We start from the raw sequence: 27,875 nt of genomic DNA on the forward strand, positions 1-27,875 counted from the left end.
TGTAGATCTGTTGACTGGCATTGTTTGTAATTTTTGCTAATTTGTTGGAGCTACCCATATGAGAAATTCATTATTTAACTAGATTTGATTTGTGATTTCGACAAATCATAGGTGATATATATATATATAAAACACAGTGCTTATATAGCGCATATATGCAGAAATTGATATGAATATGACAGTGAAATCTGAAGTCATGAATTCAATATACTGAGATTTGGGTGGAAATGGATAAAAAATGGGTGGAATACATGTGACGTCCCACAAATATAACACGCAATTATGACAAATTATGCATTGTCGCCTTCAATAAAAAATTTGACCATGATGACATCATCAAATTAAGATGGTTGTCATTGTTTTGAAAAGGAATTTTCTCATATAAGACACTGAAATTTGGGAGAAATTGACAAAGGATAAGCGAGATATGCCCAAATGAATACCAAAATTTATGATGTAAAACATCAAAATCCAGATTTTTAAATTAAAACCCCAATATGATGACGTCATAATATCTGATCAGCCATTTTGACGCATAACATCATATTTACAACTCATATGCTTTCCACATGTGATAAACAGTATGGGTCTCCACGCATTCTGAGGAGCTAGGGCTCAATTTACAGTATCATAATGCTTCACTACACTGTATATGTGCCTACTGTATAGGCACGTGTGCAGATTTTTAACTTTGACGCACGTGTATAACCTTATTATTGGTCGAGAGGGACTGGAAATGAATAGAAATGGGTAGGTATTATATTGGGAACCCGAATCAAGAGAAAAACTGGCATTTCTAGCTTTTGTGCATGATGCGCGTGCGCGGAAATATTCAAAAAACTCAAAATGGTCTGAAATGTGTAGTTAACATCAAGGTTTGGCATTTTGAGCCTCTAGGCGCTTGAAGCATTACAAGGAATAAATTCCTACCAGGTACCCATTTACTGCACCTGGGTCGAGAGAGACAAATGTGGACAAAATGCCTCGTCTAGCACTGTAGGGGCATAGGCACTGAGTGGGATTCGAACCCTGAACTTGCTGATTACAAGTCAGGAGTACAAACCACTGCACCAAAGAATGAAAACCCACAGGTGAGCTTACAAAAAAAAAAAACAGGGTAAAAAACCCAAAAAGTTCCAGTGTATGTATATAATATACACATATAAACATATGTAAAAACTGATAGAGAAATTGTTTCACTAAATTGCTTCTACATGCTAACATCTTTACAAATATATACAAGGCAACATCAAAACAATTTTGAAAATGCCTTGCAAAAAGTATGTACATGTATTTTCCCAATGACTTCTAGTTCACTAATCAGAATGCAACAAGAGCTCCATACAATTATTTACTTCCAAAAAGTCTCTTCTACATGTGTCCATGCTATAAGAAAGGTATGCAGAACCAGCACATACAGGTATCTTGATGCCCTCATGGAGCTACAAGTAACTTGTAATAAAATAAATTATCAAGATACACTGCAGGTATCTTGTGACATATAGTACACTGTACCTGTGAAGTACGTTTAACACCTGGGTTGAGAGGGATCAAATACTTTGTCCATTTGTCAAAGATCATTGTATTGATACAATGCCTTCAAGTCAAAAGATATGTGATAATGTGATATACATTACATTTACTACAGATGACTTTCCTACAGATGACAATGGTGCCAATTGGAACCATATTATACTACGTATAGCATTAAAGCATATCTCCAAAATAACAATCAACATTTGGGCATTGATTATTTGATTAATTGTTTTGGAATATGAAAACATTTTTTAGACTATGAAACCATACATTTCTCTACCAGCAAGTAAACACCAGTGTTACACGGTTCAAGGGTAAAAGAGAAATTAGTGTTTTTAAGTGTGTCAATAGCTCATCAAATCGAGATGACACAAACTGCGGCATGTGAAGGGTCTTTGTCAGGTTGTGATTGTGCTTGAGACAACTTGATATTTTGTAGGTTATCCCCAAATAGCTATTTGTTCTTTTCAGAGATATCACACTTTTGAAGATGTAATGTTTTGAGAAAGGTAGCTAACAGTCTATCCCTTTCAGCCCTCAACTCTGTCAGAACTTGTATCTTTCTCTGCTTGTCACCAACTCTGAACTTTTGTAGCAGTATTTCCAGTGCTGGAAAAGTTGTTCGACTTCTTTTCTTAGGATTATCAAATACAGATTGGGAGTCTATGCCATTTGCTTTGAGGCATCCATCAACAAACTTCCACCCTCTCTTCTTAATATGGGGCGTAAACCCAACATACTGAAATATCGCAGACACTTTAAGCCAGACACTTTCAGCTTGAAGATCGCATGGTACTTTCTTACCAAATAAGGAAAAATACTCCATCACATCTGAATCAAAAGTCAGGTCTTGTTCTTCAATTCTTTTTGTGTGTTCTTGGGATTCACTGGCTTTTGCGCATTGAACACTATTGGAGTCCTCCTTGTAATTAAGATCATGAGATTGCTCTTGCTTAGATTCCATATCCATCAATTCATGCAACAGAAGTGCTCTTCTCTTTTTGTTCCTCCTACTTTTACTTTGCCTAAGTACAGTCATCAGTGCATCTTTCAATACCCATGCTCTCTTTCTCCCCTGAAGCAAAAAAGCAGGATGCTCACCACGGTAATATTCAGACAAGATCTCATCAATTAGAGTGTATCCACGTTTGGGTATATTAACATAAATTCTGAAAATATCACAAGATATGTATTGCTCTCCAAATACATGTGCCGTGGCTACCCTATGCCCCAGAAAATCAAGGAATTTCATTTCCACAATTTCGTCAATATTTGTCACAAGGGTACTCTTGCATCTTTGTTGAGTATCTCCTTTTTTCACATTTAGAGGATTTCCTTGTTCAGAATTGCGATCTGCCTTCTTCCCTGGAATCAGCTCCCCCACACAATTTTCGCTCCTCCCACAATTTTCCTCATTTTTTTGCTGTGCAGTCTCCCCTTCTTCTACATGTTGAAGAGTCGCTTCTTCAAAATGGTGATCTGTTTTCTGCCCTTGAACTGATTCATCAACATTGATTTGGCTCTCCTCGAAAGTTTTCTCCAGTTTTACGTGTGGAGAGTCCTCTTCTGCATTTGGAGGATTTTCTTGTTGAGAATCATGACCCGCTTTTTCCTCTGGCATTGGTTGACCCACAATGTTTTGACTCTTTCCTTGTTCAGAATTGTGATCTGCCTTCTTCCCTGGAATCGTCTCTCCCACACAATTTTCGCTCCTCCCACAATTTTCCTCATTTTTTTGCTGTGCAGTCTCCCCTTCTTCTACATGTTGAAGAGTCGCTTCTTCAAAATGGTATTCTGTTTTCTGCCCTTGAACTGATTCATCAACATTGATTTGGCTCTCCTCGAAAGTTATCTCCAGTTTTATGTGTGGAGAGTCCTCTTCTGCATTTGGAGGATTTTCTTGTTGAGAATCATGACCTGCTTTTTCCTCTGGCATTGGTTGACCCACAATGTTTTGACTCTTTCCTTGTTCAGAATTGTGATCTGCCTTCTTCCCTGGAATCGGCTCTCCCACACAATTTTCGCTCCTCCCACAATTTTCCTCATTTTTTTGCTGTGCAGTCTCCCCTTCTTCTACATGTTGAAGAGTCGCTTCTTCAAAATGGTGATCTGTTTTCTGCCCTTGAACTGATTCATCAACATTGATTTGGCTCTCCTCGAAAGTTATCTCCAGTTTTACGTGTGGAGAGTCCTCTTCTGCATTTGGAGGATTTTCTTGATGAGAATCATGACCTGCTTTTTCCTCTGGCATTGGTTGACCCACAATGTTTTGACTCTTTCCTTGTTCAGAATTGTGATCTGCCTTCTTCCCTGGAATCGGCTCTCCCACACAATTTTCGCTCCTCCCACGATTTTCCTCATATTTTTGCTGTGCAGTCTCCCCTTCTTCTACATGTTGAAGATTCGCTTCTTCAAAATGGTGATCTGTTTTCTGCCCTTGAACTGATTCATCAACATTGATTTGGCTCTCCTCGAAAGTTATCTCCAGTTTTACGTGTGGAGAGTCCTCTTCTGCATTTGGAGGATTTTCTTGTTGAGAATCATGACCTGCTTTTTCCTCTGGCATTGGTTGACCCACAATGTTTTGACTCTTTCCTTGTTCAGAATTGTGATCTGCCTTCTTCCCTGGAATCGGCTCTCCCACACAATTTTCGCTCCTCCCACAACTTTCCTCATTTTTTTGCTGTGCAGTCTCCCCTTCTTCTGCATGTTGAAGATTCGCTTCTTCAAAATGGTATTCTGTTTTCTGCCCTTGAACTGATTCATCAACATTGATTTGGCTCTCCTCGAAAGTTTTCTCCAGTTTTACGTGCGGAGAGTCCTCTTCTGCATTTGGAGGATTTTCTTGTTGAGAATCATGACCTGCTTTTTCCTCTGGCATTGGTTGACCCACAATGTTTTGACTCTTTCCAGAAGCATTCTTGCTTATTCCGTGTAGAATATCCCCTTCTACATTTGCAGGATTTTTTTCTTCAAAATCATGATCTTTCTCCCCAAGGACTGGTTCACCGACAATGTTTTGGCTCTTCTCCAAATGTTTTTTTCTTCTTTGGTATGGATCGTCCTTTTCTGTGTTTGGAGGATTTTCTTGTTCAGAATCACGTTCTACTTTCACCTCTTGCATTGCTTTACACACATTGTTTTGACACTTCTCAGAAGAAGTTTTTCTTTTGTGTGGAGTAGCCTCTTCTGCGTCATTTGGAGGCCGATTCTCACTGTGCACATTTCCTTGCTCAAAATGATGACTGTCCCTGTCAAATGCGGGAGGCTTGTCTACTTTGTTTTTCATTTTTGATTCTTGCAGGTTCACAACAATCCTTCCATTTCTGTTTGTTGCGACACATTTTTTTGGGTCCACATGATGTCTGCTTTGTACATCTTTTCTTCTTTTGACCTTTGGAGGAGATGGGACATCTGGCTGTCGGAATACAGTTCGTTTGTGTTGTTTGCTGTGCGTCTTGGTTGGTGTTGTATTTTGTTCCAGGCTTGGGAAGTCCTCGTCATACGTACTTGAACTTGGTGTGAACAGTGTGTGAGGACTGTGTTGCTGTCTTGACTGAGGAAGGGTTGGTGATCGGGGTTCACGAATAATTGATGCATCCTCCCAATCTCTTGCATACAGAAGGATGTGCACACCATCGTGCCTGCTGTTCACATACAGAGAACTACTGTGCAAGTTCTGACGCATGACTGCACCTGCAAAAGAATAAGGTTCAAGGGTAAAAGAGAAATTAGTGTTTTTAAGTGTGTCAATAGCTCATCAAATCGAGATGACACATAACACTATTGTTATAAAAGTTCTTGCAAATGACAGCCATAATACACAGTTACGAAGTATATCAATGGCTTTTATTTTCTGATGCACAGAGTATCAATAATAAGAAACCTGACATGCATGACTTTGTGAGAAAATCATAAAATAAATTTAATTAATAACAAAACTTTACATCGTAAGTTCAGTTTATATCAACTGTGAATGATGCAGACAAAAATCACCTCATTCTTAAAACCATTATGAAAGAGATGGCAAAGATTGCTCATTGCACTGTGTAGAATGTCATGTGTAGTCCGTATCAGGAACATGATATGGATCAATTACATGCTTTTTAAAAATGCCTTTGTCTTGTCAATCACTGGATTAAACCGTTGGAGAATTTCCACAGCTGGTAGAAAATTAGTCATGATACATGTAGTTTAATTATAGTGTAATATCTAAAAGAAAATTTTCATAATGCATATTATTAAGTGATTAATTAAGACTGAAAGTCTGATTCTTTTCTAGACTTTTATAACAATAATTAATTACAAGTCTATACTAAGACTAGTTTGAAAATAAGATACCATGTGAGCAGCTGACCTATGTGAACACAACTCATGCATCCTGAGAGTTACAAGTGACATTTCAGCTCATAATATATTCCTCCAGGGAATACCGGGAAGGTGCGATACCTGGATATTGCGCACACTTCACTTCACATTTAACATATCATTACAATCTACGCGCATTCTAACAGAAGTAACAAACTTTGTAATACCATCACAGGCAACAGTGTCCCAGTTTGGGCCCAGCAACTTTAATACAAAGGTGGGTGATATTGTGGTTACGGTAGCTGTAAGTCTTTGATTTATCTGGAAATGGCACCAGATCATTGTCTATTTCTGGAAGAATCAGACCCAAATTTACACTTGTTGCATGCTTCCCCCTCCCTAAAGCACTTTGAGTGACAAAAAGGAGGGCATTCTTCCGCTGTGTCTGGTAGTAGTTGTGCCTGTATGAATGCTCTTTCAGGTTCCTCATTGTAGCCCTAAAGGCCTTCTGTTTGAAATCTGACCCAATTTTTTTCAAGTTACCTTTGGTTTTGATGCTGATGTCCTTAAGCTTTCTGCACGGCAGAGATATGGTGGTGTCAGCTACTAGGGAGTTGTTTTGTAGTGGAACTACAACAGCATGTTCTGTAAAAATGTTTATTTCTTTTAACATCACCTCCATGTTGAGATCAGTTGCCTGTATGAAATAATTGAAAAGAAAATAATTATTCAAAGCATGTATATATACAAGACACAAAATACATTCAATGCCCCAATCAAGTGTTACATGAAATCTAAAACTCTAAACATATGTTTTAATTTTAGAATGAAATTTTCTGAGATATAATTTCTGGTCACAAATGAAATGCTTTAGTTCCTATACATATTGAACATGTCTGTAAACTTTGAATTTAGTATCGTTCCAAAGGGAAATGTGTAATATAAGAATATCACGTATTTATAGCAAAGAATTCACATAAGGAAAATCATAAATGGTAAAAGTATAAAAGCTCCACATTTCATCCAGTAGAAGCTCAGAAAATTGGCAAAGATTGATAAATTATCTATGTGACATTATAGAATGAGAGATTAATATTCATGAGGATTAATCCATTATACTGAGAGAGGTGTCAACTGCAAATTCATACGCTAATGCCCAGTTTTGATTAAAGTTATGTCGCTTAAAATTATTGTGTTATTAAAATCAGTTAAATGCACTTTTAAAGTCACCATGTAACATCGTGGAAGTTCAATTAAAAAGATCGATGTCGGAGCTCTACAATGATGCTAAGATGGATGAATAAATGGCTTAAAATACAAAAGCTTGGAAAACATACCGGGTATTTGTAAAAGTTGTAAGTACAATATTTATGGGCAAATATTACATGATAATTTAAGTTTGTCAGTCATTTATTCTACACGCAGTCTACATGAGAAAGCTACTATGAAAAATCATGCAGCCAGAAGATTTTTCAATCTTTACGGCATAATTTTAAAAAGCAATATTTTTAGGACTTTGATTTTACACGAGAACAGAGACATGAAGAACTATGTATTTAAGATATTTTCAAAGGGACAGTTTGGTTCAGAATTTAATAAATCTCACAAGAAACACAAGAGAAAAATTCTCCAACAAAACAGTGCAGAAATGATGAAAATCAGATAAAAAACAAGGAAGTTACATGACATTTTGAAATTTCACATATTTTCGGAAAACACTTACAAGACCTTTTCCTCTTGTACAGAAATCTGTGGTGCAGGGGTCAATTGAGACATGAGCTAACTGTGAACTGGCTTATTGTAAATATCCAGTCATGTTCATTACCCAACTTACTGTAAACGTGGAAATTTTCGCGGTACATTAATTTTCGCGGATTTCGCGCTACGTTCGGCTAGCGCGAATTCAAAAACGCGCGAATATATCTTCGCAATTTTCTATGCACATTTTGAACGGCCTGGTGCACTTCGTCGATGATACTGCTACGTAGTACAGACATGTTTACGCATATAGCAGTATCATCGCACGCACCGCACGCACCGAGCCCACGGCCGATTGGTGTGCTACATCCCCGCGACTACAGTACTAGTCCTACAGAACATGTATCGAGTAAAATACATGTACTACGTAGTTGAGCGCTTGTACTCGCACTCGCGCCACTCGCTACGTCGCTTATCGTACGCTGGCATCGCTGGATGAAGACAGCAACTGTGTATTAACCCGCTGCCGAGCGCGAATTTAAGAACCCGCGAATATGTTTTCGAGCCGCTCAGCGCGAAAAATTAATCGCGCGAAAATATTGACGTTTACAGTATGGTATTTCATAATCAACAGACAGCAAGTCACAAATTTTTGTATCATGAACAAATTTCCATGATGTTCTGGTCTCGCAATCAATCTTTGCTCGAGTAAAAAATAAATTTCTATGCACTACATCAACCACCAGCTGAGATGCCCCAACCCCGTCTTTTATTTTGTCACCGCATTGAAGAATAAGGTGTTGTAACTTCGAAGCCTTGCATATACTGCAGTCCTGATAGTCACATCTCATGAATACTATATAAAGCTTCATGTTTTTCTTTACAATGTAAGTAAAGTTTTTACTGAAAATTCATACTTTTGGATGCGTTTTTCGTATTTTTGAAGCTATCTCTAATTACTTCAAACTGCCAGCAACTTTTAAACACATCGGGGAAATCCTGCCTGTTAGTGGTGTAAACCACATGCATTAAACCTGTCCCGCATTATCCCGGTTCTGCAAAACCCGTTTTTAATCCGCAATGTGTATAAGATGGGACTGAGTGGAAACCTTTAAAAGTAGGGGATACCTTTTACAGACCTCCCAAAATGCAGCAAAACATTAAATATGAACCTCAGGGGACTTGCTTAGGCCACTGCTTAGAAATTTGGAAGTCAACAGTTATCTATGGTAAAATTTGAATAATGCACAAAACTCAACTACTCAGTAGTTCTGTGTGTAAGCCACACTTACAGTATAAGCCTTTTTGTTGCAGTCTTCTGTATGTGGACAATTCCCTGGTATATAGGACACAGGTGCCAAAAATTCAAAATGATATTCGTTTCAAACACAATACATTTTCAGACAATACTTGAGTCTAAGTTTTAAGAATCATTGTTTTTCAATAAAAGCAGCCATTTTGATTTTCAAAATGGCTACCAAAATATGCCTATAACTCAATGGTAAAAAGAGTGTATTGTCACATAACTTACGCTCTGTATATCCATTTTACTAGTACTCTAAACGACAATCTTTTATATGTATGCAGTTACCAGAGAAGTCTTTTACCACACGATAGAAAAAAGAGCTGGTTGCTTTAAAGAATTTGACAAAAACTTTTAATCAGTTTGACAATGATGGATGTAACGTCAGTTACCAAAAACAAGGAATTTTTATTCAACTTTATTCATCAAAGAAAGTGAGCTGTATGATGTAACTTGGGATTTCTAATGTATGCCCATATGCCTTCCTTTTAATACCAGAAATAAGGATACTTGGCATACTGGAGAGTCAAAATGAACACTACAAAATGTGTAACGTCAGCTACCAAAACGTCATACACGAGTATGTAACATCAGTTACCATGACAGTAATTATAACTGAGGCAATTTTTTTTACTTTAGGCCATTTTGTATACATCTGGGAAGTCAAAGTTATCAACAAAGAGCAGCAATCCCTTTGATAGGGAATGATGTCATCACCGTGGTACATGTACATGTCCATGGATACATTTTTATTTCATTTTATTTTATTTTATTTTTAATTTATTTATTCATTTATTTATCATGATTGTCATTTTTTTTTTGGGGGGGGGGGGGGCTTGAGCTTTTGATTTTCGATTTAGCACAAGTTTAAGGTTAATTTATCATCTGGAAGTTTAGATTTACCATGACACATGCAGTACTTTGTATATGCACTCAAATTACTATACAGTACAGGTGTACATTCCCAGTCCTACGGATGATAAAGCTACCAAAGTTTGCAGGCCTAATCAGTGATGTGGTTGCATGGTAACCACCTTTTCTATACAAAAACTTGTGCACAGCTGTATACCATCAGTTTTACAATCTTTAATGTTTGCGTTTGCTAGCATTTTTTTTTCTGGAAGCTTCGATAAGTTTCTACCTCAAGGCAAATGCACAAACAGATATTTCTTCGCTTGCTTTAGTTAATGGGGCACATCTTGTATTATGGTACATAAGGCATGCACTCATTACTGTTTGAAACTTCACACTAATGTTGTTCAAAGTGAGAGGTGATTCTAGGGTTTTTAAAAAAATGCTCATATTTGTTGATTATTTTATTTCATTCAAGCAGTGACATTTTGTAATACAGTGCACTCCCGTTACAACGAACACGGTTATAACGAAATTTCGTTATAACGAAGTAAATCTTCTGGTCCCAAAATTATCACCATTAAAGTCTATGGTACAAAATTCGCTTAATATAACGAACACGATTATAGCGAAATTTCCGTTATAACGAAGTCTTTTCCGAGCGCCACAAAGAAAAACAAAAGAAATGTGCTCCATTAAAAATATAACGAAATGCAAATTGCTTTCGAAAATACGTAACGGAACAAGCATAGCGTCTCTGCATGGGTGAAGGCTTCACACCACTGTGATCGCTCCTTGTGTCACGCACAGTTTCTGAGGGGAACTTGCGTTTATTATTGTAATACAGTTATCCCATCACATTTCACATAGCTTTCCAGTGTATGATGAGTATTCAGCAAACAGAATATGATATTATACGTGGTTTCCTTGTTTTCGTTCGGTCCCCAGCATTTTGTTATAACGGGAGTGCACTGTACATGATGATTATGAACAGGAAGATTTGTTTATATTGATCTTAGAATTCTTTCATTGCAAAGTCCAATTTCTTGGTATCTGGAATGTACTTGCAAGCCTTGATATATCAGTGGAAAGGAAAAGAAAAACAGTTATATTACTTCAAGCAAGGACTATACCAATAATGCTCTTTTTTGACAAAAAAAAAGAGCATGTTTCTTCTCCACAGAAAAATATCAAAAGTGCGACTCTTTTCATTTAAATAAATTGATGGAGATCATTTTTTTATGGCCCTAAGAATGCCTTGAAGGAGAAGGAGTAAAATAAAGAAAAGAAGAAGAAATATGTATCACAGTAGATTTCATAAATATTCATGCATACATTTGTATATCTTTTTTCCCCATGACCTGAAAGATATTTTTTTCACACGCAAAAATATCCATGTTTTGTGTAGTACTTGCAGGGTATTATGGGTGGGGCACTCTAGATAGAAACTTTCCTGTTCATTAAAAAAAGAAACCCTTAGTTACAATGTATGTCAATATATTTAAACTTGGAACTGCTTAATCTAAATGGTTCTGTGTAATCATAACTGTTGAATAAGAATACAGTCTTAAGACAAATGTGAAGAAATATCCTCTGGTGCATTTACATTATTTTTGCCCAACTGTGCTATGGCATGGGGGGGGGGATGTCCCCCTAAGGCCCCCACCCCATTTGTGTCTTTAGATTTTGTTTTAATTTTTTGCTACGTAATTGCCTGGGATTGTTACTGGTATACTGCAGCAGTATAATAACCTGTTAAATAAATTAGTTTTCTGTAAACCCCATAGCAAAAGGACGTGTAACGTCAGTTACTGACATGTTTACCTTTAAAGATAATAAAAAGTTTTGGTACCTCAAAAGTTTCCCTGAATTTCCTTGTCTTAGTTTGTGTTTGAGGTTAAAGTACCTTTCATATTTAACACTGTGAGACTTACTCGCCCCAAAGTGCTCTCATGTCTTAGTAATCATGCAATTAACTGCGACCAGCAGCCCCATACGCATAGCAACCAGCAGCCCCATACACATAGCGTAATCGGGCTTCGCATTGTAGCATTCAGGATCATGACAGATTTAGTACCGCGGGTAAATGTCAACTTAAAATCCCAAAATTTCTTCAATTTGAAGATTTACCAATTAAGTTGAAGTATTGAAAACAGGCTTTGGACAACGTTTGGTTCTGCCAATAGTCCCTTTCTGTTCGAATTGATGACTGAATGTGACTCAGTCGAGAGGACCTTGGGAGAGCTACATACACTGAATACTACAGCCAGTGCATGCAAACACATCACATGCGCACAAATTTCAAATTCATGAACGGATAAGATGTTTGTGTGCGCATGCGCTGGCCGTAGTATTCAGTGTATGTAGCTCTCCCAAGGTCCTCTCGGCCAAGTCACATTCAGTCATCAATTCGAACAGAAATGGACTATTGGCAGAACCAAACGTTGTCCAAAGCCTGTTTGCAATACTTCAACTTAATTGGTAAGTCTTCAAATTGAAGAAATTTTTGGATTTTAAGTTGACTTTTACCCGTGATACTAAATCTGTCATGATCCTGAATGCTAAAATGCGAAGCCCCATTACGCTATGCCTATGGGGCTGCTGGTCGCAGTTAGCTATGCGTATGGGGCTGCACGCTGCTGGTCGCAGTCAGTGGTTTCGTACAATACTATACCTCGCCGCGGCACCGCGACGGCTCTGGTACGAAACCATTATTGCATGATTACTAAGACATGAGAGCACTTTGGGGCAAGTGATTCTCACAGACAACGTACTTTAACCTGAAACACAAACCAAGACAAGGAAATTCAGGGAAACTTTTGAGGTACAACCTTGTACCAAAACTTTTTATTATCTTTAAGTTTTCACAGAACACAAAGAAAATGGACTAATGTTTCATTTCATTTGTACACCGGTATTTATAATTGATGAACCAAGGTATGATTCCATATCAAACAAATCATACTGAAAGGTCAGAATTATGAAATATCACAAAACTATTCCAAATCATGGTTTTGCATACATGTGTAAACCCTATGGCAAAAGTAAGCGTAACGTCAGTTACCGTCATGCCTTCACTGAAATTGGCATGGTGCTAAAAGGAAAGAACTATAAAAGTGCACATTATTTTGCACAACTGTTCCTAAGAACCTAGGTGTATTGCCATATTAAACACATATAAACTAGACGTCAGGGACATGAGATATTTCCATTTAAATCTATACCATAATTTCCCATGTCCTTTTTCCGTAACATCAGTTACCGACACATTTTCACTTGCTATGTGATAACAAAAGCAGTTTGAGAGAAAAACTTTCCGCCTATTTCTTCATTCTCATGAACTCATTCATCAATGCTAATTACAAGCCCCAGGTGCTTTCATTCACCAAACTACAACGTAAACAATTTCATGAAAATCCTTACACGTAACGTCAGTTACCATGGAATTGCCCATTTGTTATCTATAAACACAAATCTAAAAGTACAAGAGCTGATGTAATAACATATAGAGTGTGTGGCAAGAATGTAGGGGAAAGGGCGGCAATTTGAGCCCCGGGGTAAAATGAGCCCCCTTGAGGAATTTTGCTCACTGCTCTAATGTGCCTGGGCCAAACTGGCTACTATTTTGTGGCATGTTAGTCCACTATCTCTGCCACAAGTTGCAGTATAATATTCACCTACATCCCATTTCATAAGGCAAGGAGGAGCAGTTAAACACGTAGCACTACGGAATTTCATCTCGAAAGTGGCATGTCCACTTTGGAAAGATCAGTACTCTATCCACCCCTTTGCTTCAATTATTTATATTCTTTGTTGATTGTGTTAAGTAGCCATAGTATGTGTAAATTATAAAATAATTCTAGAGAAAATCATTTTGATTTTCTGCCTGGATGTGAATGTATGGAATAGTACCCCGTGGGGTAATATGAGCCCCCTCTGTTATGTATGGACGCTGTGTACTGTGAATAATGGATCGAGTATTATATTTTAATACAATTTATGATTTTTATTGAATGTTTCTTGAAATATACCTGAATAAGAGAAATGCATGTAATCAAGCACACATTTAAAGAGAATACAGGTGTATGTGGCCCTACAATAATAGGATGCATCTTGCACTAACGTATTTGTGCCATTATTCGGTACATTGGAACATTGGGTGAGAATAAGAAAGAGTGGAGAGGCTAAAAGAAGACTGTCAGGAAAGCAGAACAGAAAGAATCAATAACAAAGGAAAGACAGGGATGAAACAGAATATTTTTGATGAGTTAGTGGAAATTCCACTAAGTGACAATGAAACCCAAAATGGATGACAATGAAGTCGAAAAATGTGAAGCATGTGGTGAAATTGATGATACCATCAACTCAAGTTCATTGGTTATTATCTCTGTCCAAAGTTATTTTGCAGGGGTGTTGCTGCTGTGGCATTGATCTCTCTTTAGGTTTAGATGTTACAGCAGTTTTTTGCAAACAATTATTGCTAACAAATCATATAAAACAGACACTATGCATTGTGTGACAACACTTACGGAAATAGAACATGGTGGAAACACATACGCTATGTCATTAACATTGCTATAATTAATGTGGTAATTAATTAGGGGGATATTAAGCTATAGTAACACTCTTATGCTCCAGAATACTTATGAGAAAAGCAAAATTCATTACAGTTTGTTACAGAACAGAAATTGATTAATTACACATGGTTTTGAAAAGGGGCTCATTTTACCCCATTTTCATGGGGCAAAATGAGCCCCTTGTTGTACATATTAAACACCAATTAATATGCAAATTGGAATAGCTGGTAACATAATTTCTACATGGTATTATTCAGCCTATCTACTACTATTACCTTTGGTATTATCATGCTCCAGCATGTTTTATTTATTGAGATATTTATAAAAATGTAAAAAAGGGGGCTCAAATTGCCCCCCTTTCCCCTATATGAGGCTTGTGTTGATGAACTTTCTTCACAAAATATACACGATGAACACACATGCAGTACATGGGTCTGCAAAGCTAGCCTAGTAATGTACTGGAATTTACGGTGAGCCCCGAAAAAAATTCAATTCAAAATCTAACGGTCAAAATAATGTACTAAATGTTACCTTCCACTTTCAATACTTTATGGGAGTTTCTAAAATGCTACTCTCTTCAACATACCACTGTATTTATATAACTCTTCATTTAAGGCATGCAAATGGGGTTCCCTACCTTTAATACCCATCAGAAAGTAACACTCCTAGAATCCACATTTTTTTGTGTAAATATGCAGTTTGCAGTGATGCAACAGACAGATGTTTCACGCAGAGCTGTGCGATGGCAAGGGATTTCACTCAAGATGAAAGCTCGTTTACATGTAACAGTGCGGTCGCGAGCTTTCACCAAGTGCGAAATCCCTGTCATTGTACGGCTGTAAGTGAAATAAAACATTTGTTTTGTTCAACATCTTCACTGTGATTTTTTTTTTTAATTCAATGTATCATCTCAAACAAAAACGATCACATTTTACTTCACGAGCTACCATGCCACATCCAGGTTAGATGTCTCAAGGCTGGAGCGTGCATACTCCAAAATTCCTTCACTCGAAGTATCGATCGATTACGAGCTCTTAGCCAATCAGATTGCGATATTCTTATTAGGCGTTGTACAATAAACTAGAAATGTCGCTATGGCGACTGGTATGCCTCCACCATAATGCATGATTCTCCTAATAGGGCTAGATAGTACAGTAAGGGTACCGGTTTTCGACACTTTAGCACATTTCCTTGCTTACCATCAATACTGCACCGTTTTACCTCGGAATTTCGATACGAAGTTGAGCTACAAAGGCCAATAATAATATGCCTTGAACGAATTCCAATTTGAATGCGCTCGTGTTCAATCTTAGCGATTTCTGTCACGCCGTCGCTGGCATCAGATTTCGACACCCAGCATCATTTTTCGACACAATCACTAGCGCGCATCACGCATAAATCACATGGCGCGTACAGTACGCGTATACTGCATTGTGGACGCAAACCAGCCAAGTACTGGCGCAAGAACTTGTTGTTTCCTCTATAACGTGTCTTACTATGGGAATGTCGAAATCTGGTGCCACATTCTCAAAGCCAACTCTTTCTACAAGTTTGCTCATTTATCACGAATTTAGTTATGAAATTACTAAAGACGATTATGAAATCAAACGTCAGGATTTGGCAAACAAACTGATACTAAAGTAAGATAACCGGCATGGGTGAATTTCATTTTACGGCGATGTTTACAAAATGCGTCATATTGTGTGAACCCCTGAAAATGGCCGATATCAAAATTTCTGCTGACACTGTGTTGCTTTTCTCCTAAATATTCTACCGTCGGATTATGATGACAAGTGACAAACGGTGTTTATATAAGACTAGAAATGTGATTGATAACTTGGTTGATTGTTGAAGTCAGACGTTTGTACCGAGTATAAAATTTAATAAGAATTATCAGCTAGGTGTCGAAATCTGGGTCCTGTCGAAAACTGGTGCACTAACGGTACATGTGGACAATGTGTGATTACATTTTCACAAAACTGGCAAAATATTGAAATGACAAGTTTGTTAGAAATGTGTTGAATGTTCACCTTCCTTGAACTTGGTTTAATTGGATGAATAGGAGAGCATGTATTTGGGGATTTAAGGACTATAACTTGACTTTGACCCATTCATACATTTATGCATTGAGTAATTTTCATGGTACCGGTATGGAGAAAAAGTGCAATTTCTGTACTGAATAGTAAATTGTTACCATGTTCATCTTGCCTTTAGACCCTAAAATTCATAAGATAATCACTTTCAGGTAGAACATGCATAGATATGCAGTAAGTTTCACGATACATCGAGCCACTTCCGAGATATGGAGGAAAAAGTTAGTTCAGCACTTTCACTTGATCTTTGACCTTTTGACCTTTGAGGCAATAAAAAAAGTAAAAGAAAAAAAAAACTCTCCAGAGAATTTCTATTAGGTTACACATGCATACACCAAGTGTAAAAAAAAACTAGAAATGTCGCTATGGCGACTGGTATGCCTCCGCCATAATGCATGATTTTCCTTATAGGTCTAGATAGTACATGTGGACAATGTGTGATTACATTTTCACAAAACTGGCAAAATATTGAAATGACAAGCTTGTCACAAATGTGTTGAATGTTCACCTTCCTCGACCTTGGTTTAATTGGAAGAATAGGAGAGCATGTATTTGGGGATTTAAGGACTTTAACTTGACTTTGACCCATTCATACATTTATGCATTGAGTAATTTTCATGGTACCGGTATGGAGAAAAAGTGCAATTTCTGTACTGAATAGTAAATTGTTACCATGTTCATCTGGCCTTTGACCCTAAAATTCATAAGATAGTAATAACTTTCAGGTAGAACATGCATAAATATGCAGTCAAGTTTCACGATAAATTGAGCCACATCTGAGATATGGAGGAAGAGTTAGTTCAGCACTTTCACTTGATCTTTGACCTTTGACCTTTGAGGCAAAAAAAAGAAAAAGAAAAAAAAAAACTCTCCAGAGAATTTCTATTAGGTTACACATGCATACACCAAGTGTAAAAAAAAAATAATAATCCTGCTGGCATTGCATGAACATGAGGGAAATAGTAAACTTTTGAAGTGTTGCACTTGACCTTTGACCCCTGACCTTTGACCCCATGAACCCTATATTTGCTAGATAATCACTGCCAGTCAGTACATGTATATACTATGTTCCATGAAGATACCTTGAACAATTTTCCAATTTACAGAGAAAAAAAAAGAAGTTGTAATACTTTTACTCGACCTTTTGACCTTTGACCTTTGACCTCATCACCCAAACTTTCACCAGAGAATTGAAATTGGGTAATACATGTATACACTAAGTTTCAAGAAAATATCTTCTGGCATTGCATAGATATGGTGGAAATAGTGAAATTTTTTGTATTTGACCTTGACCTTTTGACCTTTGACCTTGAGCATGTGCACCCAAAAGTTGATAGGCACAACTTCACCCCCTAATACACATACATTATGCCAAGTTTCATTACGATACCTCAACAGGTTTTGATAGTTACCTTGTCCACAAAATTCATTACGGACGGACGGAAAGACGGACGGACGGACGGAAGGACGGACGGACGGAAGGACGGACGGACGGACGGAAGGACGGACGGAAGGACGGACGGACGGACGGACGGACAACCCGAAAACATAATGCCTCCGCCACCACTTCGTGGCGGAGGCATAAAAATACTAATCCTGCTGGCATTGCATGAACATGAGGGAAATAGTAAAATTTTGAAGTGTTGCACTTGACCTTTGACCCCTGACCTTTGACGCCATGAACCTTACATTCTCTAGATAATCACTGCGGTCAGTACATGTATATATACTATGTTCCAGGAAGATACCTTGAACAATTTTCCAATTTACAGAAAAAAAAAAGAAGTTTTAATACTTTTACTCGACCTTTTGGCCTTTGACCTTTGACCTCACGACCCAAACTTTCACCAGAGAATCTAAATTGGGTAATACATGTATACACTAAGTTTCAAGAAAATATCTTCAGGCATTGCATAGATATGGTGGAAATAGTGAAATTTTATGTATTTGACCTTGACCTTTTGACCTTTGACCTTGAGCACATGCACCCAAAAGTTGATAGGCACAACTTCACCCCCTAATACACATACATGCCAAGTTTCATTAGGATACCTCAACAGCTTTTGATAGTTACCTTGTCCACAAAATTCATTACGGACGGACGGAAAGACGGACGGACGGAAGGACGGACGGACGGACGGAAGGAAGGACGGAAGGACGGATGGACGGACGGACGGACGGACGAAAACATAATGCCTCCGGCACCACTTCGTGGCGGAGGCATAAAAATGGCAGTCTCCATGCCATCAGACAGGCATTACGGTGAAGTTCAAAATTCAAAGGAAATTTTTCACTCACTTCACCATTAACATGTATGGACAATTGTCTAAAGAAAGTAATAGTTTAGAGTGAGGTAAAAGTTAAATTAATTGAATAGAAAAAATGTTCAACATCGGAAAGCACACTGCAGGTTTGGCATTGCAAATACCGAAGGCAGTAAGTTAATGTGACAGCCCGCTCACGCAGGAGTGTCCAGGGGCTACATGTAGGTCGAGACGTGGGGTGCTTAGGAGTTCATGGAATGCAGAGCAAAAAGTTTTGACAAAGTTTTACCACACGTTTCTTACAAACTTGTCTGAGGTTTAGTGCAAATGAGACTACGAGAGTGATTATTTTCTTTAATATGACGTTTTGATATCTTTAGAGATTTTTCAATCATCTTTTGATGCCAGATGGTAATGTGGGTTGGGAAGGAAGCCCGTCGCGGCTCACACCCATTCATGGCAGCATACTGGCAGGTTAATCCATACCATTACAAGTTCAGGTTACACCACTACTATCAGTGTTACATGTTAAAAGTTGTGGAAAACCATGTTTACAACGCATAATTTGCAATATTTTGACTCAAATTAATAACATCAATGAATTCTTACACAACACTTACCATGTAGATCTCTCCGCAAATATAAGGGCTCGATCGATACACAAGGTGCTCATCTTTTCCTCCCACCTCAGGTTGGTTTTCTGCATGTAGAACCTGTCATTTCAAAAATATACAGTATGTAAATGTCATGTAGAAATTACAAAAATTTACATGAACATGTATACATGTACATTGCAAGTGTACACATGTACAATTGCATGCAGAATTATTCAAACCCCTCTTGCTTTTTGTACACTCTGGCAAATTGAATAACATTACAACTGCAGATTATTACTGAATCATACAAGTGGTGAACAGATTTAGTACAATGCATTTATACCAGATCAATAGTCTTTGATTTGCATACACATTGTAGTTAGAAACTTTGATCATTCATGCATGAAGAGATATGGTCCAGTGAGCACAGTATGGTCAGTTTCAAGGACATTGAAGACATACAGTATCTTTTCATTAATTTTCAGTTGTCATACATTGTTGTATGTTTATTATGTACACTACATGTATTTATAACAGTTCAATCTGTTGTAAGCACTTTGGGCCTTATGGGAAAGACGCATTATAAATGTTAGTAACAAAAATAATAATAATAATAATAATAATAATAATAATGTAGAACAGGGCCATGGCAGGTTGACCGTTAATGCACACAAAGATTTGTACATTGTACACAATGCATGTACATGTACAGCTGTATGCAAATGAGTTATTAAAACAAAATGTCAAGTACATGTACAGTATGCATTGTTTATTATGACAATTACTTTAAAATGCAGCAGAGACTTTGAGTGAAAATTTGAAAAGTTCTGAGTTAATTTGGGATATTTCAGCATACATGCACATGTATGTACCTACAGTATGTGAACATCACAGCAGAACTTTTGGATCATACGTCATTACCAAAGTTTGCTAACATACATGTGGAATCATGTAGGACGAAGTGGTAATGTCTGGACACTATAATTGAATTTCCCATACAAATGAGATACAATACGGTACATGTACGTACATGTTCCATGTACATGTACATCAATTACCTTCAACCTTGAACACAAAAGTAAATATTGATCACCCCTTTAACCGGGTCTAGGAACAGTACCCCCTGGAAAACCACCCTCCGGATAACTACCACCCGGATAATTATCCCCCAGGACAATTCCCCCCTAGGGCAACTACCCCCCCCCGGACAACTACCCTCCAAGGGCAATTACCCTCCAGGGTAATTACCCCCTAGGACAACTACCCCCCGGACAACTACCCTCCTAGGGCAATCACCCCCCAGGGCAATTCCCCCTTAGGAAAACTACCCCCTGGATAACTACCCCTCGGATAACTACCCCTGGATAACTACCCCCGCGGATAACTACCCCCTGGATAATTACCCCCGGAAAACTACCCCCAGGATAACTACCCCCCGGATAACTACCCCTCGGATAACTACCCCCCGGATAATTACCCCACGGATAATTACCCCCCGGATAATTACCCCCCGGATAATTACCCTCCGGATAACTAACCCCCCCCCCCCCCATAATTACCACCAGGATAATTATCCCAGGTTATTTACACCCTCCTCTGATAACTAGACCCCAGATAACTTCCACCCGATAACTACCCCCTCCGATAACTCCCATGGATGATTACCCCGGATAAGTAGGCCTACAACTCGCCCTCCCCTATAACTATCAAGAGGAAAATTACCCCAGGACAGTGCACCACGTCAATTACTCCCTGGGTAACTACCTCCCGGGTCACTGCCCCACCCCCCCCCCCCCCGACTCTTACTTTTAATAAAAAGGATATCATTACTACAGAAAACGAAGTTCTTTGTATTATTTGCCAGGAATCACGGAGATGCCATACTGAGACATCATCTTATGAAAACAACATCTTAAGGATTTACGATTTGTATCGTTTGCATTTAGGACGATTTATGTACAAGCTTAATTTCTCCCTCTGTATTTTGACTCTATGTTCATAAAACACGAAGCTGTCCCTTCATATCCTACCCGGTAATCCAGTAAATGTCAATGCCTTTAACCAAAACTATTTTCGCTAAATCTGTATTTTCTTTTACTGTTCCGAAATTTCGGATTTCTCTTGATAGTATAGTATAAAAGAAGTTTTAAAGGGTATGTACAGTTCTGGTCGAGGTGAGAATTTTGCTTTTAACGTTTTGCGAGATATTCAGAAAGCACTCTATGAGATGTAAAAGATCATGCAATTCTAAGGGATATCAAAAGTTTATTTCATGAAAATCGGTTTTGAAATGGCTGAGATATCCAAAAAAACAAGGTGAAACAAAGAAATCCTAATAAAGGTGGGGCATGTCGCCTTTTGTTATTATCACTTTTTTGGATATCTCAGCCATTTCAACACCAATTTTCATCAAATAAACGTTGAATCCTTTTAAAAATTACATGCTCTTTCATATTTCATGAGATGTTTCTCACTATCTCACCTAAGAATGTTCAAAACATGAATCCCCACCTCAACCAGTACTGTACAATCCCTTTAAGTTTGAATGCCTTTACCATTGAATTAAAGACATTTTGAAGAAATGTTACACTTCAGAATGAGTTATACTTTTTGCAATATTTTTTAACCACAATCGTCTATCGTTTACCACAACTCCATGTAACACTTCTTTATTTTGAGGAGCTTATATCTCATGCCTCATACCACGTGCCCTGGTTTTGACCCATCATCTTCCTCTTCCCTCTCGCTTTTCTCTGTCCACCGTGAAGGTAGTCTATTCCTGTCATTCATTACTCACCTTTTCTCTTTCTCTCATTACAAGGGATTTATCTCGTGTGTGTTCATGTGCAATGCACTCCCGTTAAAACGAAATGCTCAGGTCCGGCAGTTTTTTGTTTTTTGTTTTTTTCGTTTTAACGAAATTTCATTATAACCGAACAAATATAACATGCAATGTATAAGGAAAAGAAGGAAACCACGCATAAAAAATTCTATTTGTTGAATCCTCATCATACGCTGGAAAGCTATGTGAGATGGGAGAATACCTTTTGAATTTCGTTTAAATATTACATTTTAAAAAGAGCATAAAGTTGTTTGTGTTGTCACACATGTGTAGAAAATGACGGTGTAGGATTTGGTTACAGTTCGCTATTCCAAAGGTTCTTTTCTTACTAAAGTACGTTACTCCGAAGGCTCCTTAATCCGAAGTTTCGCCATTCCCGGGATTCCGATGGTTTGTTTATCTGAAGGTTCGCATTTCTGAAGAATCATTATTCCGAAAGTTCATGATTTAGATCAAAATAATATATTGTTCATTTTCCGAAGGTTCGTTGATCTGAAAATGAAATGAGGTTCGTCATTTTGAAGGTTTATAAATCAAAAAGTGAGAAAGGTTCACTATTCAGAAAGTCCGTTGTTCCGAAGGCTTTTTCATCCGAAAATGAAATAAGGTTCGTTATTCCGAAGAAATTTTGTTAATGAAAAAAAATGAGAAAGGTTAGTTATTTCGAAGATTTATTTATCTTAAGACGATTATAAGGATTGCAGTTCTTAAGTTTTGTTAGTGTACTCTCCTTTTTTCACCATAGATTAACGATATGTTTGTAATGTTCCGATTAACGAACGTTTTGAATTCCTATCATGTTCGGACTTACGAACCGTATAAGAATGAGAATAAGGACCATATTTTATTATCGGATTAACGAACCTTTGTTATGGAATAACGCCAAGATGTGCTTAATATTTCATTTCCGAACTATTACGGACATTTAGTTGTATCAGAATATGTGTGTTTTGTATTAAAGGACTTCGGAACAAGGAAACAAACCTTATCTGAATTCAGATTATTGTATTACAATAACGCAAGTTCCCCTCGGAATCTGTGCGTGATACACGGAGTGAACATTCAATGATGCATTCGCTCATGCAGAGACGCTTTAAAAATGCTTGTTCCGCTACGCATTTTCGAATGCGATCCGCATTTCGTTATAACGGAGCACATTTCCTTTGTTTTTCTTTGTCAGTGGTGCTCAGAAAAGACTTCGTGATAACGAAAATTTTGTTATAACCGTCTTCGTTATAAGCGAATTTTGTACCATAGACTTTAATGGCGATAATTTTGGGACCAGAAGTTTTGCTTCGTTATAACGAAATTTCGTTATAACCGTGTTCGTTGTAACGGGAGTGCACTGTATCTTTATTTGTGTTCTTCGTCTCTGTCTTAATTTGCTTTCTTTGCATTGTTTCATCAATTTTGTAACTATTTTACTGTTATACCGCTAACGCTCATTTCAGAATTGCCCTACTGCATCATTGGGCATTAACAACTAGTACATCAAGAATGTGGGAAGAGATTGTCACCTCCTTGGTATGATCACCGCAGAGCATTACCTCCCTTGACAATTACTCCTTATTAAAATTAGGCTCCAAACAGTCACCCCTCTTACAATAACTCTCCCCCAGAAAATTACGTTTCTCATTGTTATTTTCGAACAACGTTTGCTATTTGAATTGAAAAAAAAAAACATTTTTCACTACATATCGTCTGGTTTTGGTCGAGACCAACTTCAGGTTTTAAACATCTTTTGGGTGAGAAAATTAGAAACCCCTTACGAAATATTAAAGAGCATGTTATTCCAAGAAGGATTCAAGTTTTTGTGAAAAAAAAAATACTCTTGAAATGGCCGGGATAAAACAGAGCAGCCCTATAATGTAAAAAGGATTCTGTCAACTACAACTCTCTATAGATCTATTAAAAAAGAGGGTGCAAGACAAAAGACTTCGTTAACAACTAGGGGTGTTTTGTAAAAAACAAAAAAGAAATACCGTTAAACTCGTAATATTTTACTCTTTCTAATCAGACTAACTTATATTTGAACTGGATTTCCCCTTAAAGTGTCGAGAACATTTAATTTGAAAACTAGCACAATTCTACTTGTATGTAAAACAAGCTGTAATCTTACTCTTATGACAGATTAGGGCACCGTTTGATAAAAGTTGCCAGTTATGACATCTTGTTAGTCTCTAATAATTTCAATAAAACCATGGGTTCTGCTTGATTGATAAGCTCGAGTCACCGACTTGTTACCATGGACCTGCTTTGATCGACCTACAACGATTGGTAATTGTGTGGAACTGACAGCTTGTCAGGACTGACTTCATAAAACCGTGCCCGGATCCTATCAGAAATTATGGCTTTATATCGAAGGGTCCCTCGCTAATGTTAAGGAAATATGAATTGCAGTGAAATGAACTCTCCTTTTCTTATGTTTATCTTCTAATGTGTTATAACAGTAGAAAATGACAAGCCAAAAGAGTAAATGATGACAGTGTAAGAGAAAGGTGCATCTTCTGATATGGTGTTATGAACTTATGGAAAAATTACAAAGGGCGGTACTTCTTTCGGGGGGCGGGGAGGGAGGGTTGTCCAGTAGGTAAGTATCAGGAGGGGGCGGGGGGGGGGGGGGGGGGTCGGGGTATGGTTATGGGGGGGGGGGGGGGTAGTAATCCGGGTGGTAGTTATCCGGGGGGGTAGTTATCCGGGGGGGTAGTTATCCGGGGGGTAGTTATCCGGGGGGGTAGTTATCCGGGTGGTAGTTATCCTGGGGGTAGTTATCCGGGGGGGGGGGGGGGGGGGGGGGTAGTTACCCAGGGGGTAGTTACCCAGGGGGTAGTTCTCCGGGGGGTAGTTATCCAAGGGGTAGTTATCCGAGGGGTAGTTATCCAGGGGGTAGTTATCCGGGTGGTAGTTATCTGGGGGGTAGTTATCCGGGGGGGGGGGGGTAGTCATCCAGGGGGTAGTTACCCAGGGGGTAGTTATACGGCGGGTAGATGTCCTAAGGGTAATTGCCCTTGGGGGCAGTTGCCCTAGGAGGGTAGATGACCGGGTGGTAGTTGTCCTAGGGGGTAATGGCCCTGGAGGGTGATTGCCCTAGGAGGGTAGTTGTCCGGGGGGGGTTGTTGCCCTAAGGGGGAATAGACCTGGGGGGTAATTATCCGGGTGGTAGTTATCCGGAGGGTAGTTGCCCAGGGGGTAAGTGCCCGGATACGCTTTAACCTGACTATGAACATGTGGTTATTAGTATCATGTATTAAGTCAATGTACCATCAAGTACAGAAAAAATAAAGTGTACAAATGAGACCCTCAGAGCCATCCCCCCCCCCCTATAACCATTTTGAAAATGTGCTGAGAGGGAGGCTTTGATATACAGTGTACGTACAGGTATGTACATGGAGTTTTCTACATGTATTGTGAAGTTACCCCATTATCAACATGACGGCAATCTCTCGTTTGAAGAGGCTACACCCCCGTCAATAATGCCAGTGTATATCTTGGCAATCAATGACTTCAAAACCAAAGATATAAAACACCTGTTTCTTGACCCTGGCCTAATCTAAGCATCAGTCATCGCCACAGCGCCACAGGAGGGAGGGGGGGGGGGGGGGGGCACCGCGAGAGGAGGAGATTGTTTTGGCTTTGGCATGGGCTATGTAGCTCCATGGTGCGTATGTGTGTGTGTGTGTACGTGTGTGTGTGTGAGTGTAGACATTCAGCGTATGCAGACTGGTGGTCGATGTATCTGTGTACGTGTACGCATGCATTACACATTGTCAGCACCGGCAAACTGGCAATGCTCTCCTTCTTATTCCTGTATTTTCGTTATTTACGGGTCAATCTTTTTCGTTCGAAATGTAAAATGGATAACCATAGAATTTCTCAATAGAATATAAAATTGAAAACTTTAGAAAGGATAGAGAAAATTGAGTTCACTTTGAATGCTCTACCACAGGCAGATATCCTTATCATGCTCTTACGTAATACGACAGCTGCTGTAGTCATTAAACCCTGGCTTGGCCTCCAGGTTTGTCATGCCTGAGCAGAAAGTTAATTTGCAATGGACAAGTATACAAAGTCCAGGCTAGAAGGGACCCAACCTTGTTTTTTGATATATACAATGTTTTTTGATGGTTTCTTGTCAATTCGAGGGTGCTGATTCCAAATCCGATTGATGCCACTCGCGTACCCTTGAGCATTTTCGGCAAAATGCAAAAATCCAAAATGGCCGCCAGATATGCTAATTCGGCCGTGATAAACACAATAATGTGCATTATATGACCAATTATTCCACCAAACTTTGTACACAAACTCTGTTCCTAGAGTTACTCCATCTGCATTTGCAAGCGAATTTTCATCTCATGTAGGTTCATTTAGCATTTAAAGCTCATTTTTTGTTCAAAATGGCCACCATTCCTATGCTTATCTACTACATGAATGGCAAAACATATGCATGGAAATATAGAACAAATTTCCTGTATTTCCAGTCCCGTACCTACGCTATCATAAAGTGTTGCATGTGCAATATGTTGGGTGTCACTTACAATATATAGGGGGCCTACATATTCATAAACCTTACGATGTTGAACACAATTTCTTAAATATATTTCATTTTGTCTCAACAAAAGTCTCAACAATGTAAGTTCACTAAACGTCTCGCAAGGAATCAATATACCATCATATTCTACATGCAGGTTGAATATAAAAATGTAATACTAACACAATATATTAAGGAGCATAGATACATGATATTTATCAAAATGTTGAAAATGGAGGGGAAGCTAGAAAGCAATGCTTCTAATATGCATTCCCCTAAAACCATATTAGCAAAGTACAGAAAAATCCTATACAGTAAGTGCAGAGATACATGGTTGCAGACAAAAACACATCGGACATTAATGACACAACTAAAAACCCTTTGCTTTGTAGATTTTTTTTTTTCCAGCAAGGAGTGGGGGGGGGGGGGGGAGGGAGCAGTCCGAGGCATGAGTTCGAAATGGATCATATACCTGCCATCACTTTGATATGATATAATTTTGGAGTGCCACCTTGATATTATCGAGCAAACCTGATTTTCTTCTTGAATTAAAACAACAACAAAAACTGTTGAAGGCATAAACGAAACTGTCCAAACGCAATACCGTACAAATTGTTCATTAAACATCAACCAAGGAGCAATGTGAGATACCTCTTTCAGTTCTCTCAGTGAGTCACAGTTCCCAGGTGTTGATAACATACACTTTCGACATCATGATCTCATTCAGTCTTGTCTTAAAATTAAAATTGTCATTTTTATTGTCTTTAAAGGGAAGATAAACCCTAAGAGCACTGTGGATTGAGTGAAAGCAGCAACATTAGTAGAACACATCAGTGAAAGTTTGAAGAAAATCGGACAATCGATGCAAAAGTTATGAATTTTTAAAGTTTTGGTGTTGGAACCGCTGGTACGAGGAGACTACTAGAGGTTATGACGTACGAGTGGACAACAATACCAAGAAAATATAAAGAAAATTCTACAAAAATCCATTTTTCATGAAAATTACAAATTCCATCAGCTTGATATTGACATATGTTAAGGGAAGCAATTATTCCCCCTGCTTTCTGAAAGAGGTTGGTCCATTGCTCTTTCATAATTCTAGAAAAGTGAATTTTTGTTGAATTTCTTTTATATTTTCTTTGTATTGTTGTCCACTCATACGTCATATCCTCTGGTAGTCTCCTCATCCAGGCGGTTCCAACACCAAAACTTTAAAATTTCATAACTTTTGCATCGATTGTCCGATTTTCCTCAAACTTTCACTGATGTCTTCTACTA

At 38.3% G+C, this 27,875-nt stretch overlaps 1 protein-coding gene across 1 annotated transcript; it reads right to left on the minus strand.

The window, feature by feature from the left end:
• Positions 1–1,540: 1,540 nt before the first annotated feature.
• Positions 1,541–19,280, minus strand: LOC139735370 (uncharacterized). The gene is made up of 3 exons (XM_071646122.1): positions 19,252–19,280; positions 6,388–6,541; positions 1,541–5,232 (listed from the first exon to the last, which is right to left on the minus strand). Exons 1-3 carry the CDS (start codon positions 19,252–19,254, stop codon positions 1,991–1,993), a joined length of 3,399 nt encoding a protein of 1,132 aa, XP_071502223.1. The 5' UTR covers positions 19,255–19,280; the 3' UTR covers positions 1,541–1,990.
• Between the last annotated feature and the right edge of the window lie 8,595 nt (positions 19,281–27,875).

The sequence above is a fragment of the Diadema antillarum genome, unplaced genomic scaffold (genome assembly GCF_040938485.1).
Source record: "Diadema antillarum isolate AM-2024a unplaced genomic scaffold, OU_Dant_1.0 seq00000573_RagTag, whole genome shotgun sequence".
In the NCBI taxonomy this organism is placed as follows: domain Eukaryota; kingdom Metazoa; phylum Echinodermata; class Echinoidea; order Diadematoida; family Diadematidae; genus Diadema; species Diadema antillarum.

Bases quoted from the DNA above. Each gene is read 5' to 3' on its own strand.
- LOC139735370 (XM_071646122.1), bottom strand. The intron at 5,233-6,387 runs GTAACTTGAAAA...ATTCTTTTGCAG, and splicing joins CATCAGCATCAAAACCAAAG to GTGCAGTCATGCGTCAGAAC.